General features: G+C 35.9%; 1 protein-coding gene across 3 annotated transcripts; it reads left to right on the forward strand.

Moving 5' to 3' along the window:
• The first annotated feature begins 26 nt into the window (after positions 1–26).
• LOC112057132 (putative sodium-dependent multivitamin transporter) lies at positions 27–17,138 on the forward strand. 3 transcript variants are annotated; one of them, XM_052884831.1, is made up of 10 exons: positions 27–608; positions 7,704–7,825; positions 8,360–8,922; positions 9,491–9,587; positions 10,818–10,982; positions 12,032–12,189; positions 13,041–13,245; positions 14,117–14,311; positions 15,085–15,249; positions 15,705–17,138. In XM_052884831.1, exons 2-10 carry the CDS (start codon positions 7,709–7,711, stop codon positions 15,726–15,728), a joined length of 1,689 nt encoding a protein of 562 aa, XP_052740791.1. In that variant the 5' UTR covers positions 27–608; positions 7,704–7,708; the 3' UTR covers positions 15,729–17,138. The 3 variants fall into 3 exon arrangements, with proteins under 3 accessions (XP_052740791.1, XP_052740790.1, XP_052740789.1); XM_052884830.1 differs by having other exon boundaries at positions 30–626; positions 7,701–7,825; XM_052884829.1 differs by having other exon boundaries at positions 58–626.
• The last annotated feature ends 66 nt before the right edge of the window (positions 17,139–17,204 follow it).

The following is a 17,204-nucleotide window of genomic DNA, read 5'->3' on the forward strand; positions in this document are numbered from 1 at the left end:
AGTCACAGGCGTGCAATATATACATCGTCGCATGCTGATATAGGTAAACCAAACCGTGCGTACGTAAGTATGTCATATCCACAATTTACAGCGCTGAATCAGCTGAAGTACGTCGTCTCTTTAGAGCGCTGAATCCGCTGAAAAGTAGTAGCTACATAAGGGAAAATCAATAACATTCACTGTTCATGCTGCCCTAAATGCCTTCAGCCTTAACAGGCGTAAAAATTAAAAGAATAATGTCATATAAATCTTGGTATCTTTAGACAAAGTCTCAATAACCTGAAGTTAGGCATAAGATAAATATTTCAATTTGAATATGAGGTCATCGACTTGCAGTCAACTTCATTACGTCGCTGGTTTTTCCGGACGACAGACGTAACAACAACATGTTAATTTCTGTGTAATTTCTTCGATTTTTAAATGTGCGTTTAAGTAATTATTGAATTAAACTGTTTAGGAAATGGTTCAAATTGTTTAAGTTGTGATAAATGTTATCTTAATTGACAATTTTGGTTAATATATGTGAAGAATTAAAATATTTACGATCTAAGTTGTGTTCATATATCTAAATTGAAGGAAAACTTGGTGTATAGTAAAATTTCCTTAGCGTAAGCATAATTAATTGTGTAAGTAGCTATATGTGGTATACTTTATTTTAGAACTAGCAGATGCCCGCGACTTCGTCCGCGTGGAAATCAATGTAAACTTTCAACCCCTATTTCACCCCCTTCTATTTTTATTTAAAGGTCAAAAGGTACCCAATGTTGTGCTTCAAAGTCCCATTTACCATTATACTAAAAATCATCTTGATCGGTTCATCCGTTTAACCGTGAAAAGGTAACAGAGAGACTTACTTTCGCATTTACAAATATAGATTATATTTTACACTAGCGAACGTTCGCGACTTCGTGCGCGTGAAATTCAGTTTTTCATAAATTTGAATCAAGGATTTTCCGGGATACAGAGTAGGTAGTTCTGCTCCAAGATCCAATTTATCTACATCATCATTCAGTGGCTTAGCTGTGAAAAGATAAGAAACAGAGACAATCTAAGATTATATTATATATCGAGAAAAGTATTTGTGTATGTAATATACATGTAACCAAAATTTAATGACGACCGGTTGAGAAATGAAGGCGTGAAAACAAATAAATGAAATCACATGAACATTATAAAGGGGAATGCCCATCCCCGGCCCAGGCCTACCCTAACCACCCGACTTACTAATATCAAAAAGAATTTTGATAACTCTACTTTAATAATGAAATCATTACTTTATCAAAACAAGTTTGATACAATGTTGTATGACAATTTTAATTTATCTTTAACTAACTGACGCCGCGCGGTTTCACCCGCGTAGTTCGGCAATACGGGGATAATATATATAGCCTATAGCCTTCCTCGATATATGGGCTATCTAACACTGAAATAATTTTTCAAATCGGACCAGTAGTTCCTGAGATTAAAGCGTTCAATCAAACAAACAAACAAACTCTTTAGCTTTATAATATTAGTATAGATTTGACCACAGCGGGGACAAGCTAAGATCGTTGACCATACCGCCTGAGTTTTACGATATTTTTTGAAGACTTATGATTAGATTTTTTGTTCGTTTTCTTGTTTATTAAGATTGTTTGTAACAGAAAAAAAATAATATAAAAAATAATACAGCTTCCAATGTTAATTCACCGCTTTGGTACACCGGCGAACATTTTACCCTAGAAGACTGATAAAAAAATGTATTTTTCTCCAAGAAACATACTTTTATTTCACACATGATATTATCATCTCCTTATACTTTTGTATGTACCAAAGTTCCCTACGCCGACATTGTATGGGCCGCTGGGCTTTCCCCTTTAGTTAAGTAGGTAGGTAGGTATACGTATAGGTCCGTATATTTTAAATACATAAATACGTAAATAAAGTCGTCCTTTTCCTCATTATGTTTCGTCTTAACTGATTGACGTAGGTCAGAACATTATCTATACTATGACAAAGTAGTTACATAATTATAATATGTTATAAGTATTATAAGCATTAAATAATACTTATACAATAATCTGAAGCTCCAATAGCTCCGTGGTACAGGTGCTGGCTTCAACACCTTATAGTGGGTTCGATTCCTGCCGCTGAACTATTTTCATACCTTCATACTTAACATTTAATACCAAACTCCACACACAAAAAAATTAAATCTTTTTAACAAAAAAATTGAACCGACCTACCTACCTATGTCTTTTCTATTGGTCGATTTAAAGGCGGTGCTATGCCAAATAGTCTCTTAAAATTTATTTTGTTTTTTGGCAATCTGGAAGTGGCAAAAAATAATTTTCAAAATTGGTAAAAAAGTAAATGACAAAGTTATGAGGTAACAAACAAAAAAAAACATACGCGATGAATTAAGAACCTCCTTGTTTTTTTGAAGTCACTTTAATTTAGTTCTGTGTGGTTAATAATCACACAAAAACTAGACAAATAGGTATAACTGTGAAAGGATCGTAGATCACATCGCCTCGTAACGCTGAGCTATGCACCTAATTTAATAAAACCAGGTCAGCACAATGAAGCTATGAAAAATTTATTGACTCTTGTTACTTTTGCATTTAGCTCCATATACATGTAGAATAATAAATAAATAAATATACTTACACAATACACGCACATCACTACCAACTGAAAACCAGCGCTGCATGCTCTTTTTATTTTAAGAGTATGTAGCATTATGCTGAGTTGGATCCGTTCACTGGGTTGTGCCACACATCGCAGGATATTGTTATAGAACAAATTGTGTTGTGTGGCATAATTCACTAATAAAGCTTTTTTCTTTTCTTTCTTTCACTACTTACCCCCAAATTAAGCCTGTATTATGGGTACTAAGATAGCGGATTTTGTAAAATTCATAATAATTAAGCTACATCACACAGATTAAAGAGTAATAGGCAGATAGTGCGCACGGAACACGACGGTGTCGTAGCCGCTCCAAATACAAAATTCAAAAACAAATACATTCTCGAGTCAGTACGACACGAAGCGTCACATCAGTAATTGTCAATATTATTATTTTTATATATTACTTTAAGTAATTGTTGTTGTGTTTGAAAATTTGTAAACGCGGATGTCAAGGAGACCGTTACGTTTGTGTTTTATGGGTTTCACCGGCTTCACCACACTGCTTGTAAAGACTAATTTTGGATCATACTTTATTCTGTGGCTTATTAATAATACTATATCTAATTTAACATGGAGCTAACTTTGCTGTTCGTTGTACAAATACGATCAATTTTCCTTAATAAATTATCCTAGATTTCATCCAGTATGTCAAAAGTAACATAATACTCGTTTATTACATTATAAACGCTTAAGATAGTCGTCGTTATCAACCCATATACGGCTCACTGCTGAGCTCGAGTCTCCTCTCAGAATGAGAGGGGTGAGGCCAATAGTCCACCACGCTGGCCCAATGCGGATTGGCGTACTTCACACACGCAGAGATTAAGAAATTCTCTGGTATGCAGGTTTCCTCACGATGTTTTCCTTCACCGATTGAGACACGTGATATTTAATTTCTTAAAATGCACACAACTGAAAAGTTGGAGGTGCATGCCCCGGATCGGATTCGAATCCACACCCTCCGATATCGGAGGCAGAGGTCATATCCACTGGGCTATCACGGCTCTAGTGTTAAGATAGTGCTGCTCATTTAATACCAATAAAGTTATGTCATAAATAACAGAGCGGTCAAGTGTTATCGATGTTCCTAAAAGTATCGTAGACTGTCATTGACAAATAAGATTAATTATCATTATGTATATTCATCATAGAGAACTAACGGATGCCCGTGACTTCGTACGCGTGATGCAGCCATGGATTTTCCGGGATAAAAAGTAGCCTATATTTTGCTTAATAACCATCTCTATCTTTTAGTGAAAGTTCCATTAAAATCGGTTAATAGCCGTTCCAAAGATTAGCCCAGACTTACAGATAGACAGACAAAAATTTAAAAAGTTTGCAATAAAAATTTTAGTTTGCAAATAAGCACTTGAGAAAAGACTGTTATTCTGAAGCACGGATGTCGGATATACATTTCAATATTTTTTATATGTATTTATGATGTATTGATAAATAATTATTACATTTACTAATTACTACTATGACTAGCCAGTTGCGTAGCGTCGGGTTTTGCTTCCTATTGTCAACTGAATGCAAAACAATAACGTCTTCCTAAAGTAGTGCACGCCATTGACGATCAATTATTCTCACGTTTCTGCAGCACCCACGACTATAACTGATCGTGTATTGGTCGCTGCGTGCAGTACGGCTCGATTTATGAAACGTCTTCGTTGCTCTTTGCGCTGCGGAAACGTGAGAATAATGGACCGACAATGGCTGACTTAGAACGACTACTTACTCTACCATCGCTGAACCATCAAAGTCAAAGTCAAAGTCAAAATTCATTTATTTCAAATAGGCTTAGTTTACAAGCTCTTTCGAAACGTCAGGTAATATTATTAAACTTAATCGAAGTGCTTAACGAGGCAATTCAACCAAGTTTAACAATTTGAAAAAGTTGGACTAACGGGTCCAGTGGTTAGCATATATGGCTTCGTGATCGGAACATGAGGTACTGGGACCGGCTATGAAATAAGAATTTTTCTTTCTTCAAAGAAAATATTTTCAGTACAATTTCTCAGGTCAGAGTTGACAAGTTCGTGGTATACTTCGTAACATCTCCGTGCCTGTCAGTGAGTGGTCGACAAAGAATTAACATTTTCATTCTAAGCCCGTCAACTCGAATTGAAGCAGTGGTGGGCCTAAGCTCCATAACTCCGCATGGCATGGTTCTGAAGTAGGTGTTAGAAATCGAACTCAAATCAAATCAAATCAAAAATCATTTATTTCAATTTGTATGCTTAGTTTACGAGCACTTTTGACACGTCAGTTGACTATTTGTAAAGATTCTACCACCAGTTCGGAAGGCAGGTTCTGCTGACAAGATACCAACAAGAAACTCAGCAGTTGCTCTTTTGAAAAAGTCATACAGTATTATAATTTACAATTGATAACAATTACAATTTCTTATAGTTTTATTTCCTGTGTGAAGGTGGAAGCTGATCCAATGGCCTCCAAGCGCTTTTATCTTTAAGGAACTCATCAATGTTGTAGTAACCTCTCAATGTTGTAGTAACCTCCACTCGGAACCTGTGACCAATGTATAAACTTGCTTAGTAACAATTTGGTTCATAATACATTAACGTTAAGTACCTGAGTGTAGGTCGTTGTAGGACGATTGATAAAATCTCTACCTAGGATGTGCAACCACTTATTGAGATAAAGTATATACTTGTAAAGGTGAATATATATATCAAGTACGAGTATTTTATGAGTATTTATAGATTGCTATATATTTTATTCCCAAAATCGCAACGGAACGAGAACTATGTGAAACCGTGAGGCCTCTGCTAGTATATATTATTCGTAGATAATTAAATATATATCATGTAGCAGCTAATTAGCGTTACTTTTAATTAACACAGTAGCATTCTAATTAACACTAACATTAACGCTTTTTTATAAACTGCGTAATTTCACAAGAATATGGCCTGAATGATATTCCGTCATCATCAAAATGTCTTGAATATGTCGCAGCCATCTGGTTGGATTAGCCTGCTAATAGGACGCCTAGGGCGTTCATTAAATATAAACTAATATTATAAATGCGAAATTAAGTCTGTATGTCTGTCTGTCTGTTACCTTTTCACGGCTAAACGGCTGAACCGATCAAAAATCTAAATAAAAAGAGAAGAGGTGAAATAATGGTTGAAAGTTTATATGGAAAGTCGCGATAGAGATAGGTAGCGATAATAGAATAGAATAGAATGGAATGGGATGGGATGGGAATAGCGATAGCGAATTAACTAAGAACTAATTTTGCGATAGGGCTGGATTAAAGAGGTCTAAGGGCGGACGAAGTCGCAGGCATCCGCTAGTCTTCTTTAAAATTATAACAATTTGATCAAAGTTTAGTAAGCAGGTCATGTATTTTCGCGGATGAAGTCGTGGTCTTCCGTGAGTTTTTAGGGTTCCGTATTTATAATATGTATTCTGCTGCTATTCTTTTACCGCACCTTAGTTGTAGCTCATTTTATTTAAAGAACAGTGTGTAGATTTCAACTCACTTATCCTACTTAAAGCGAAAGTTGGTATGGATGTTTGGATGTTTGTTACTCTTTAACGCCGCTACTATTGAAGCGATTTGGCTAAAATTTGGAATGGAAATGGATTTTACTCTGGATTAACACATAGGCTACTTTTTATCCCGAAAAAATCCATGGTTTCCCGAGATTTGCGAAAACTGATGATTATAATGATATGAATGTTTGTTACTCTTTCATGCCTCGACTACTTAACCGAATTAGCTGAAATTTGGTATTGAGATATAATATTATAGCATGGATTAACACATAGGCTACTTTTTATCCCGGAAAAATCCATGGTTCCCGAGGGATTTGTGAAAAACTGAAATAGCGGGCGTCCGCTAGTATTTTAATAAAGAAATGAGTAGATGTGTATCAACGTGGTATCAACCGCAAGGAGAGAGTTCAATCGATTGACATTAATCAATTAAAACGTTTATTCAGACACGCAGCTGCGTTAAAACTGGAAGCCCTCATTCGCACGAGAATTTTTTAACGGACGTTATAAAGCGTTATGAATTTAAAGGCCAATTTCCAACGGCCAAAATTCAAAATGCAACACTGCTCAAAAAAAAGCGTCGTGTCTTAAAAAAGCCCTCGTTTTTAACGTCCATTAAAAAAACTCTCGTGCGAATGAGGGCTAACGCCTAACATGCGACTTACGACATATTTTTTTTTATTTCTTAGAAGTTGGCCTTTGACTGCAATCTCACCTTGTAAATTATAATGCAATCTAAGATGGAAGCGGGCTTACTTATTAGGCATAGGATGAAACTCATCCAATTACGGTTTCTACACGACATTGTACCGGAACGCTAAATCGCTTGGCGGTACGTCTTTGCCGGTAGGGTGGTAACTAGTCGCGGAATCCTCCGATTAGCCAGGCCTAGGTCAGTTAAGAAAACCTAAATCCGCCCAGTCGGGGATCGAACCTTCGAGACTTTCGTCTCGTAATTCCACCGCGCATACCACTGCGCCACGGAGGTCGTCCAAAGTAAATCTCATGTGGAGGAGGCAAATTAATGGTTTTTCGCCCTATCGTAACGAAAGAGAGAGTGATATTTCCGGTTCGATCCTATTGGTCGACACTAAGTCATTTTGTCTGCACGAGATTGATTGGGATTTCTTCTTCGAACTGTATTAATATTAAATAAACGTATAAAGTAATGAGAGTCGTGATAGCCCAGTGGATACGACGTCTGCCTCCGATTCCGGAGGATGTGGGTTCGAATCCGGTCCGTGGCACGCACCTCCAACTTTTCAGTTGTGTGCATTTTATGAAATTAAATATCACGTGTCTCAAACGGTGAAGGAAAACATCGTGAGGAAACCTGCATACCAGAGAATTTTCTTAATTCTCTGCGTGTGTGAAGTCTGCCAATCCGCATTGGGCCAGCGTGGTGGACTATTGGCCTAACCCCTCTCGTTCTCAGAGGAGACTCGAGCTCAGCAGTGAGCCGAATATGGGTTGATAACGACGATAAAGTAATATTTATTTCTTGTCAGCAGGAATAATGGTTCAACCAATATTTGGAGTATGGGATTACATCATCATGTCAGCGACGATGATAGTTTCAGTCGCTATTGGACTATATTTTCGATTTAGCGGAGGGAAACAAAAAACTAATGATGTAAGTACATTTGAATAGTAATTATGACCGGTTTAGTAATTATTAGTTAAATATTCTGTTTGTTCTATTCCTAAGTCAGATATCATAGTTACTTTTTAGTTAATTTTGGCTTTTTGTATAATATGGGTTTTTATGGAAAATAACATATTTTGATTTTTATATACATTGCTTGTAACTTAGTAAAATCAAACTGTTATTTAAGCATGAAAATCCGTTTTGAAGTTTTCCGTCTTAGAATATAGCTCATTGAAAGAAATGAAGAAAGAAAGAAAAATAGCCAGGACCGAAGCCTCCCACCAGCCAGACCTGGACCAATTAAGAAAACCTCAATCGGCCCAGCCAGGGATCGAACTCAGGACCTCCGTCTTGTAAATCAACCACGCATACCACTGCGCCACGGAGGCCGTCAAGGCTTAGTTAAAAGTGATAATTAAAGTCGAAAACTTAAATTAAAGTTACGAAGTTTCTAAACGCGCCTTAATAGGTTTAGATTTCCGAAAACCATTTTACATTGTCGTTCTTTCTTGTTTACAGGAGTACCTTTTGGCTGATCGTAACATGTCAATATTCCCAGTGGCTGTATCACTGATGGCTTCTTTCATGTCTGCGATCACTCTTCTTGGTGTGTCTTCGGAAAACTATTATTACGGCATGATATTCGTAATAATAAACTTATCCCACGGGATCGCCACACCTATTGCGTCTCATCTGTATCTTCCAGTATTCTTTGGTCTACAGAAAACTAGTACTTACGAATATTTAGAATTACGGTTCGGACCACAAATAAGACTGCTAGCATCTTTAACTTATACATTACAGATGATTTTATATAATGGTATAGTTTTATATGCGCCGGCGATTGTATTGGAATCTGTGACTGGATTGGACCGGCTGATCTCTATACTCGTAGTTGGATTGGCGTGCACTTTTTATTCCACTTTAGGAGGTATGAAGGCTGTATTGTTCACTGACTTGTTGCAATCGTTTCTAATGTTTGGAGCAGTATTCAGTATTGTCATATTTGCGTCAGTGCAACTTGGGGGTTTTGATCAAATCTTCGTCAAGGCATATGAAGGTGGTCGAATAGATTTTACAAAGTAAGTAATTTATTTTATTTTTTACTAATATTATATTAGTTGTATTCACTAGTCGATTATTCTTTACTTTTAATCCCTCGGGAACCCATGTTTTTTCACGTGATACAAAGTAGCCTATACCTATGTTAATCCATGTTATAATATATCTCAATACCAAATTTCAGCTAATTCGGTTCGGTAGTCGAGGCGTGAAAGAGTAACAAAAATTTATGTCATCAAAATCATCAGTTTTCGCAAATCTCGGGAAACAATGGATTTTTGAGGGATAAAAGTAGCCTATGTGATAATCCAGAGTAAAATCTATTTCCATTCCAAATTTCAGCCAAATCGTTTCAGTAGTAGCGGCGTTAAAGAGTAACAAACATCCAAACAAACTTTCGCGTTTATAATATTAGTAGGATAGTAGAATTTACAACTTTAGTGGAGTAGTTTAAGAAGAGATAGATTATGATTATGAAATCTTAATAATTATTTTTTTTTGATGTTCGTGTCCTTAGTTAGGCTGCATTTGAAGATTAATTTTTTACACCCCTATACTGTTTTTTTTATTCTAACAGTAATTTTACAGTTTCAGCGTTGATCCAACAGAGAGGCACACGTGGTGGTCGTTGATCATTGGCGGAATGATTACGTATCTTTCTCTTTATGCTGTTAACCATACACAGGTATTTTATTGGTCCCTTATATCGTTTAGAATTTCGAAAATCTTCATTATCTTCATAAATCACTTTATGGAAAGGCCCATTTTAAAGACCCATGATATCTAATAAGATAAAGATAATAACGAAGATTGCATTAGAATTGGCTTTTATCTACACAGATGATCTAATAATATTTATGTGTATAAGTGATTTGTCTATATTAATACTCTTAAAAGGAAAGATTTGCATGTTTGTTTGCATTGAATAGGCCCTGAAACTACTGGACCTATTTCAAAAATTCTTTCAACATAAATTACATTTATGTATTTCCGTATTTACACGAGAACGGGAACTATGTGTGTGAATCCGTGTGGCGTCTAAATAATAAAAAATAAATGGGGCAATAGTAAATAATAAAATTGTGAATGATGATTATCTTAAAAAGCTACTGCAAATTATTTCAAAATTTTTAGTAGAACCGGTTTTTCAAACCAGTAGTACAGTTGCAAACAGACAATAGGTACTATATATATAGGCTACTAGCGGACGCCCACGACTTCGTTCGCGTGGAAATCAATGTAAACTTTCAAGCCCTATTGGTGAAATAGGGCTTGAACTATAATTTTTTTTAAAACTTTAGGGGTCGAATTATAATTTAACTAAAATATAATTCAACTCCTAACCTTTAGGGTTCAATTAACTAAAAAAAATATAATTTTTAAAACTGTAACTCTAAAAATGAAATGAAGACTTTCTATACAAACTTTCAACTTCTATGTCACCCTCTTCTTATTTTATTTTCGCAATAAAAATTAGCCTATAATCTTCTCCATATTATGTTCTCAAACCAAACGCAAAAGTTTTATTTTAATTCATTCAATAGTGTCAGCGTGATGCCCGAATAACAAAAAAAACACGGACAGACAGACAGACAAAAAATCGAAACAAAATATTTTAAGCTTGAGTAGCGATTACATAATGCCCCCCCGACAAAAATTTTCAAAATATCTTCAATGTACAGAATGTAAATAAATGTACCTGTTTCAGTTTTATTATAAGTTCTAGATGGCGCTAGTAGTCCTTTATGCCAAGGTAACGTTTGGTGTTACAAATGGTGTAAGTAAAATCTCAAATTGCGAATCAATGTATAAAATTTTACCAGTTTTATTATAAGTATAGATTTGAAAATTATTTTAAAAATGGAATTGATGACAAGAATTTGAAGATTGTAGAACATAGCAATTTTCTGCTCAGGTACAACGTCTACAAACAGTGAGCACGTTGGAGAGGTCTCAAAAGTGTCTGTGGTGGAGTTGGCCCGTGCTCCTTACTCTGGGCGTGTCCACTTGCGTAAGCGGCTTGAGCATGTACGCTGTGTACAGGGACTGTGACCCACTGGCTAGCAAGAGAATTACTGCGGTAAGTTATGTGCATTGCATTCTGCGTCTATAAAGCTTGCCACGCACTGCGATTAAATGCGAGCGGCATAAGAATAGCTGAAAACGCATAAGCATACTGCGGTTGGTGTTATCCTTGATTTTTTTTCAATGGATTCTGTGGATGTTGTATTTAGAGGTAGTACGTGCTAAGCCTAACGCGGTTGCGTGTTGTTCAATTTACTACTAGGGCCGATTTGGAATTTTTTGATTACAAATCTGGCCTCGTCACATGACATGTTTAGAAAATAGTTAAAGTTGGTACTTTGGGTGGTACAAATAATTTATTTATATAGATTTTTGTAGATTATAAGTATGATATTTCATAAACAGTTAATGCTCAAAGTAAATACATTGAGTGCACCAGTCACATCTGTTATCGACTGTTATCTCTGACAAGGACATACATAATCCCAACTCTTGAATAATGTAGTTATAATGTTAAGAAATAAAGATAGGTATAGTTACCTTACATGTCATGTACTTACAAAAACAAAGAAAATACTCGTAATTTTGTATTTGTTTTGCTTTTTAGGGTCCTGGACGTTCATGTACAAAAACTGAACCCTTTATAGGATTACTCGCGTGTCTGTCACAATCTTTCTTCGAATCAACTATCGGACCACCGACTAAGTTTGATTTTTTTTATGCAAACTGCAACATCGAATGAAAGAGCTTCAAGGGGACTCCCAATATAATAAATATTTTTCCAAGTTACCTAATTCAGAATAATAGACGAAACTAGAGCATTCTTTATTACTACTACTACTGAAATAAAAAATAAGCTTTCTACTTATAGATTACGGGAAAATCTATAAAAAGTCATCTATATTGTAAATGACTCAATATTTTGCACACCAACTTACAGGCTGTATATGCACATTATTGTTATAAAACTATTCAACAAAACTAGTAAGTAGATAAATATTTTTACGAAAAAAAAATTAGCCCAAGTTTTTAGGTCTGGTAACATAATAAATTGACATCGTTCGGAACCCGAGTTTAACTCGCATTAGCCCCGTCTTTTCACAGATTGACCAGCTAATGCCGTTTTATGTGGTGGACGTGATGAAGGTAGTGCCAGGCCTGGCGGGACTGTTCGTGGCTGGCATCTTCAGTGCCTCTCTCTCGACGATATCTGCCGCATGTAACGCGCTTGCTGCTGTCACTCTGTGTGACTATGTCGGTAGGTAGGTAGAGCTAGTTCACTTACTCTATGTCTCTTCTACTCACCTGCTTAATCATCTTCAGCGCCTCTCCGTCGACGATATGTGCCGCTTGCAATATGCTGGCCGCTGTCACCCTGTGCGAATATATCGGTAGTTAGATAGAGTTAGTTTAATACTCTGTGTCTCTTCTATTCTCCTGTTTCATTATCTTCAGCGCCTCTCCGTCGACGATATCTGCCGCTTGCAATGCGCTTAACGCTGTTATTCTGTGTGAATATGTCGGTAGGTAGGTAGAGATAGTTTACTTACTCTGTGTCTCTTCTACTCTCCTGCTTCATCGTCTGCAGCGACTCTCCGTCGATTGATATCTGCCACTTGACTAGAAAACTAAAAATAGCATTGTGCTTTTAATGATTTGTTTGAAGGTCTTGCCAAGTCAAAGATTTAAGTATTAGTATCATATTCGAATTAGCGATTATAGAGAATTCAGAGCCGTGGCGCTTATCATAATTTTGACGGCCTCCGTGGCGCTGTGGTATGCGCGGTGGATTTACAAAACGGAGGTCCTGGGTTCGATCCCAGGCTGGGCAGATTGAGATTTTCTTAATTTATCCAGGTCTGGCTGGTGGGAGGCTTCGGCCGTGGCTAGTTACCACCCTACCGGCAAAGACGTACCGCCAAGCAATTTAGCGTTCCGGTACGATGCCGTGTAGAAACCGAAAGGGGTGTGGATTTTCATCTTCCTCCTAACAAGTTAGCCCGCTTCCATCTTAGACTGCATCATCACTTACCATCAGGTGAGATTGTAGTCAAGGGCTAACTTGTAAAGAATAAAAACAAAAATTAATATCAGCATATATTTCATGTTTTAGGTGGTTCAAAGTGAATCCATCGTATGTACCATGGCTAACAAAGCTAGCGGCATGTTTCTTCGGGCTAGTGTTCCTAGCTCTAGCCTTCATTGCTGAACATCTGGGCGGAATTCTACAAGCTGCCTTGACGATATTCGGGGCGGTCGGAGGACCCTTACTGGGCATATTCACTCTTGGAATGTTCACCACATACGCAAATGAAATGGTAAGTTTTTTACAACGTTTTATCACGTGATTCTAGCTTGTGTGAGAAATTTTTCGTTGAGCTCTGGTTTGTTAACTTCAATTAAAATCAATTACCTTTTTTTTGGGAGTCTATATTGATAGAAAACTTTAAAAAAATATAGGTTTTGACGGCCGCGTGGCGCAGTGGGTAGTGACCCTGCTTTCTGCATCCACGGCCGTGGGTTCGATTCCCACAACTGGAAAATATGAGCATGGTGTTTTCCAGTGTCTGTGTGTATTTATACAATATATAAGTATTTATATGTAGTATATAATTGTATATTAATATTATAATATCAACTATCTTAGCACCCATAACACAAGCTACTCTGTTTGCTTTTGGGGCTAGATAGTGATGTGTATTGTTTAAGTATATTTAAGTATATATTTATATTATATTATATATATAGGTATTAAAATTAAGTTAAGAAAAATGTGTGTTCGTTTGTTTAAACGCGCAAACCTTTGTAACTAGCGATATAGGGTTGTAATCCCTTTTGCTGTGTAAAATCCTAATTTCAGATTTATAGGAAGTACCTTACATAGGTTATCTGGCATTCATACTATTTACTTATATCCATAGTAGTTAATATCCATACTATTATTATAAATACGAAAGTATGTCTGTCTGTCTGTTACCTTTTCATAGTTAAACCACTTAACTGATTTGAAAAAATGTATGAAGATAAACTAAACCTTAGATTAGAACATAGGCTACTTTTTATCCCGGAAAAATTTATGGTTCCCGCGGGATTTGTCAAAAACAGCGAGCGTCCAAGTCATGCATGTCCTTTACTTGCTGTTCATGGCACATCCAACTTGCTAAAGAGTAATCGATAAGTTATTTTCAGGGTGTATCAGTAGCTCTGTTGAGCGGTATGGCGATGACGCTTTGGATTAGTTTTGGAGGACCTCGGCCAGCACCAGTGAAGCTGCCAGTCAGCGTGGAAGGTTGTCTTTTCAATGTCACCATGCCAACACCGCCTCAGTCGCAACCTAGCGATTACTTCTATATGTACAGGGTCTCATATATGTGGACAAGCCCAGTAAGTGCCTAATTTACTTTTATATTACAATGAGATTGATGTTAACTATTTTTTTTAATAATATTAAGTACCTAAGGCTCTACCTAATAGTAGGTGAATGTCAACGTTGTAAAATTGTAAATACCGTTAGTTTATAATCTATCTCGCGAGATTGTGAACTATCGATGGATTGTGAACTTAAGGTTAGATTAGGTATTTTTTTATTGAATTTTATTATTGAATGTACAAATATAAAAATAAAAATAATCCTTACAATCTACCGAACACGTTAAATTGTAAGCAGTATATTGCGGTTCACAATCTATCGAAGGTTCACAATCACGCGAGAGATATTATAAGCCGACGGTATTTACAATTTTACGGTGACCTAAGTTTATGGTGGATTCTATTCCCACCCCCTAGAAAATGTTTATGTGTAATGGAATGTGTGTTAAGTATCAAAAATATGTTTTATACTTACACAATGAGGATCATCATCATCATCATATCAGCGGATGGTCGTCCACTGCAGTACATAGGCTTTTTGTACAAAACAACCTACAAAAGGCCTATTAAGGATCTGCACTATTGAAGTCTACTAGCACCCAAAGCTACAACCTCTAGCTCCTTACCCATGGTAGCTAAAGCTGGCAAACTTTTAGCTTTTAAACATGAAAAAGTCTGGTAATTACAGGCTCTTATATAGTCCATAAATTCAAAACATTCTTTGTCGAAAAGTCAAAGTGAAAGATCTTATTATTACGGTCTTTTAAGCATAAAAAATGTTTTTTCAGATTGGTTTCGTGTGGGTCCTTGTAGTAGGGTCAGTGATATCCCTTATTTGGAAACAGCAACAGCCGTGGCAGAAGGCTGGTCACGCGCATCCCGACCCGGCACTCTTCACACCCCCCTTAGCGAATATATTGAGAGCCAAAATTGATAAGAAAGTTGGTATTCAGGTGAGAAAGATGCAATAAACATGTTACATTTAAGTAAGTTACATCAAAGCAGGTCATCATAGAACATCGTATATTAATATCGCTATTAGCTAACATAAAATTATCACACTATAACACTAATATTATAAAGGCGAAAGTTTGTGTCAAAGTGTTTAAGTGTGTAAGTATGTGTATATCCTCTTTTACGCTGCGGCTACTGAAGCGATTTGGCTGTAAATTGGAATGAAAATAGATTTTACTCTGGATTAACACATAGGCTACTTTTCATCCCGGAAAAAGCCATAGTCCCCGCGGGATTTGTGAAAAACTGAATTCCACGCGGACGAAGTCTCGGGCGTTCGCTAGTTCATCATTAGCATAACCATCTTAAAACTTTTGATATTATCAATCATAATTGTAAAGCGCAAGCAATCTAGCATAAAATATGTTGGCTAATTGAATCCTTTGTTTTGTAGATGGAATCCATTAGGAAACACTGAACTTACGATGGGCGTAAGGTCCTAAATTGAAGAGATTTCGCAGAAGTAGAAAGGCATGCCAAAGCCATGAATAATGGATATTGAAAAACCGTGCAAAAGACCTATGCCCAACAGTGTACGCTTGTTCGATGCCATATTCTGCCAAATTATGACTACTTTTAAATGCTTGTTTGATGCCATATCCTGCCAAATTATGACTACTTTTAAATGCTTGTTTGATGCCATATCCTGCCAAATTATGACTACTTTTAAATGCTTGTTTGATGCCATATTCTGCCAAATTATTACTACTTTTAATTAAGCCGTAATAAGCACGCAGTATAGTAGTAGATATCTACTTGTATTACTATTTATTTAAGTTTTTAAATCAGTCCAATACTGAATCAAAATCGAATTTCAATCGTATTTTTTTCGTGTTTTTTTTTGGCCTAAAACACAGACTACCAGGTACCTCAGTATATTTTGCATTATTGTAAAAATAAAATGAACGTTTTCTTTAAACTATAACATACATTATAATAGCTTTGATATTAAGCTGTTTTTATTAGCGTTACAGATGATAATAACTAATATATACATATGATTTTGGTATATGAGACAATAATTATAGCGACTAATACAAATGTTTATCTATAGTATTCAAAGTAAGACTTATATGTTGAATATTTGTTAAATAAAAAACTGCGATATTGAAAAATGTGCTTCCAGATTTTTAGGAAATAAAGAAATTTATAGGAAATTTTACTGCCAACAGTTTGAGAAATTTAAAACACGATTTACATATAATGGTAGTGTAGTAATATAACCTAGTGATCTTAACATATTACTGTTGGTATTAGGTATATGTATGACGTATGTGTATGTTATAATGTTATAATAATTATGTACTTATATCAAACATGCTGGTCGTGTTATATAGAAAGAATAGTGTCTTTGAGAAATCGAAATATATAATTTGTTATAATGTATTAATCCAACTGCATTTTTAGTTAAGGAATACAATAAAAATAAAAAAAATGTTTTTAAAAATGCATACTTTATTAAAAAAAATATTCATTGTAAAGCAATTATAGTTTGTGTGTGTACACGGATGTACGCACATTTCGGTGTTAACTATTTTCGATTTGTCTTTTTTTGAGTGAGACTAGATAAACTGTGAGTTAATCTTCAGCTTCAGTTTTCCCCACCACCTACAATATGGGTATCAAGGTATTCAGATCAAGAGTGAATAGGCATTTTTTAGGCAAGCGCGTTCTACCATAGGCTGCATCATCGCTTACCATCAGGCGTAATTGCAGCTAATTGATTGCTTATACAAAATAAAAAAAAAATCTAGTCTCCCTCAAAAAACGACAGACAATTATTATGTGCGTGTAATTGGGTGCGATACTAGTACTTATGTAATTAGTCTGAGAGTAAAAGTAACATTAAAAAAAAATCTGAGAAATTAACTATAAAATAAAATGAGAGTGTTTT

Source organism: Bicyclus anynana, chromosome 12, assembly GCF_947172395.1.
Source record: "Bicyclus anynana chromosome 12, ilBicAnyn1.1, whole genome shotgun sequence".
NCBI classification, from domain to species: domain Eukaryota; kingdom Metazoa; phylum Arthropoda; class Insecta; order Lepidoptera; family Nymphalidae; genus Bicyclus; species Bicyclus anynana.

Coding starts and splice junctions, on each gene's coding strand:
- LOC112057132 (XM_052884831.1), top strand. CDS start 7,709: ATGGTTCAACCAATATTTGGAGTATGGGATTACATCATCATGTCAGCG. Junction 7,826..8,359: donor GGAAACAAAAAACTAATGAT/GTAAGTACATTT, acceptor TCTTGTTTACAG/GAGTACCTTTTGGCTGATCG. Junction 14,312..15,084: donor CATATATGTGGACAAGCCCA/GTAAGTGCCTAA, acceptor ATGTTTTTTCAG/ATTGGTTTCGTGTGGGTCCT.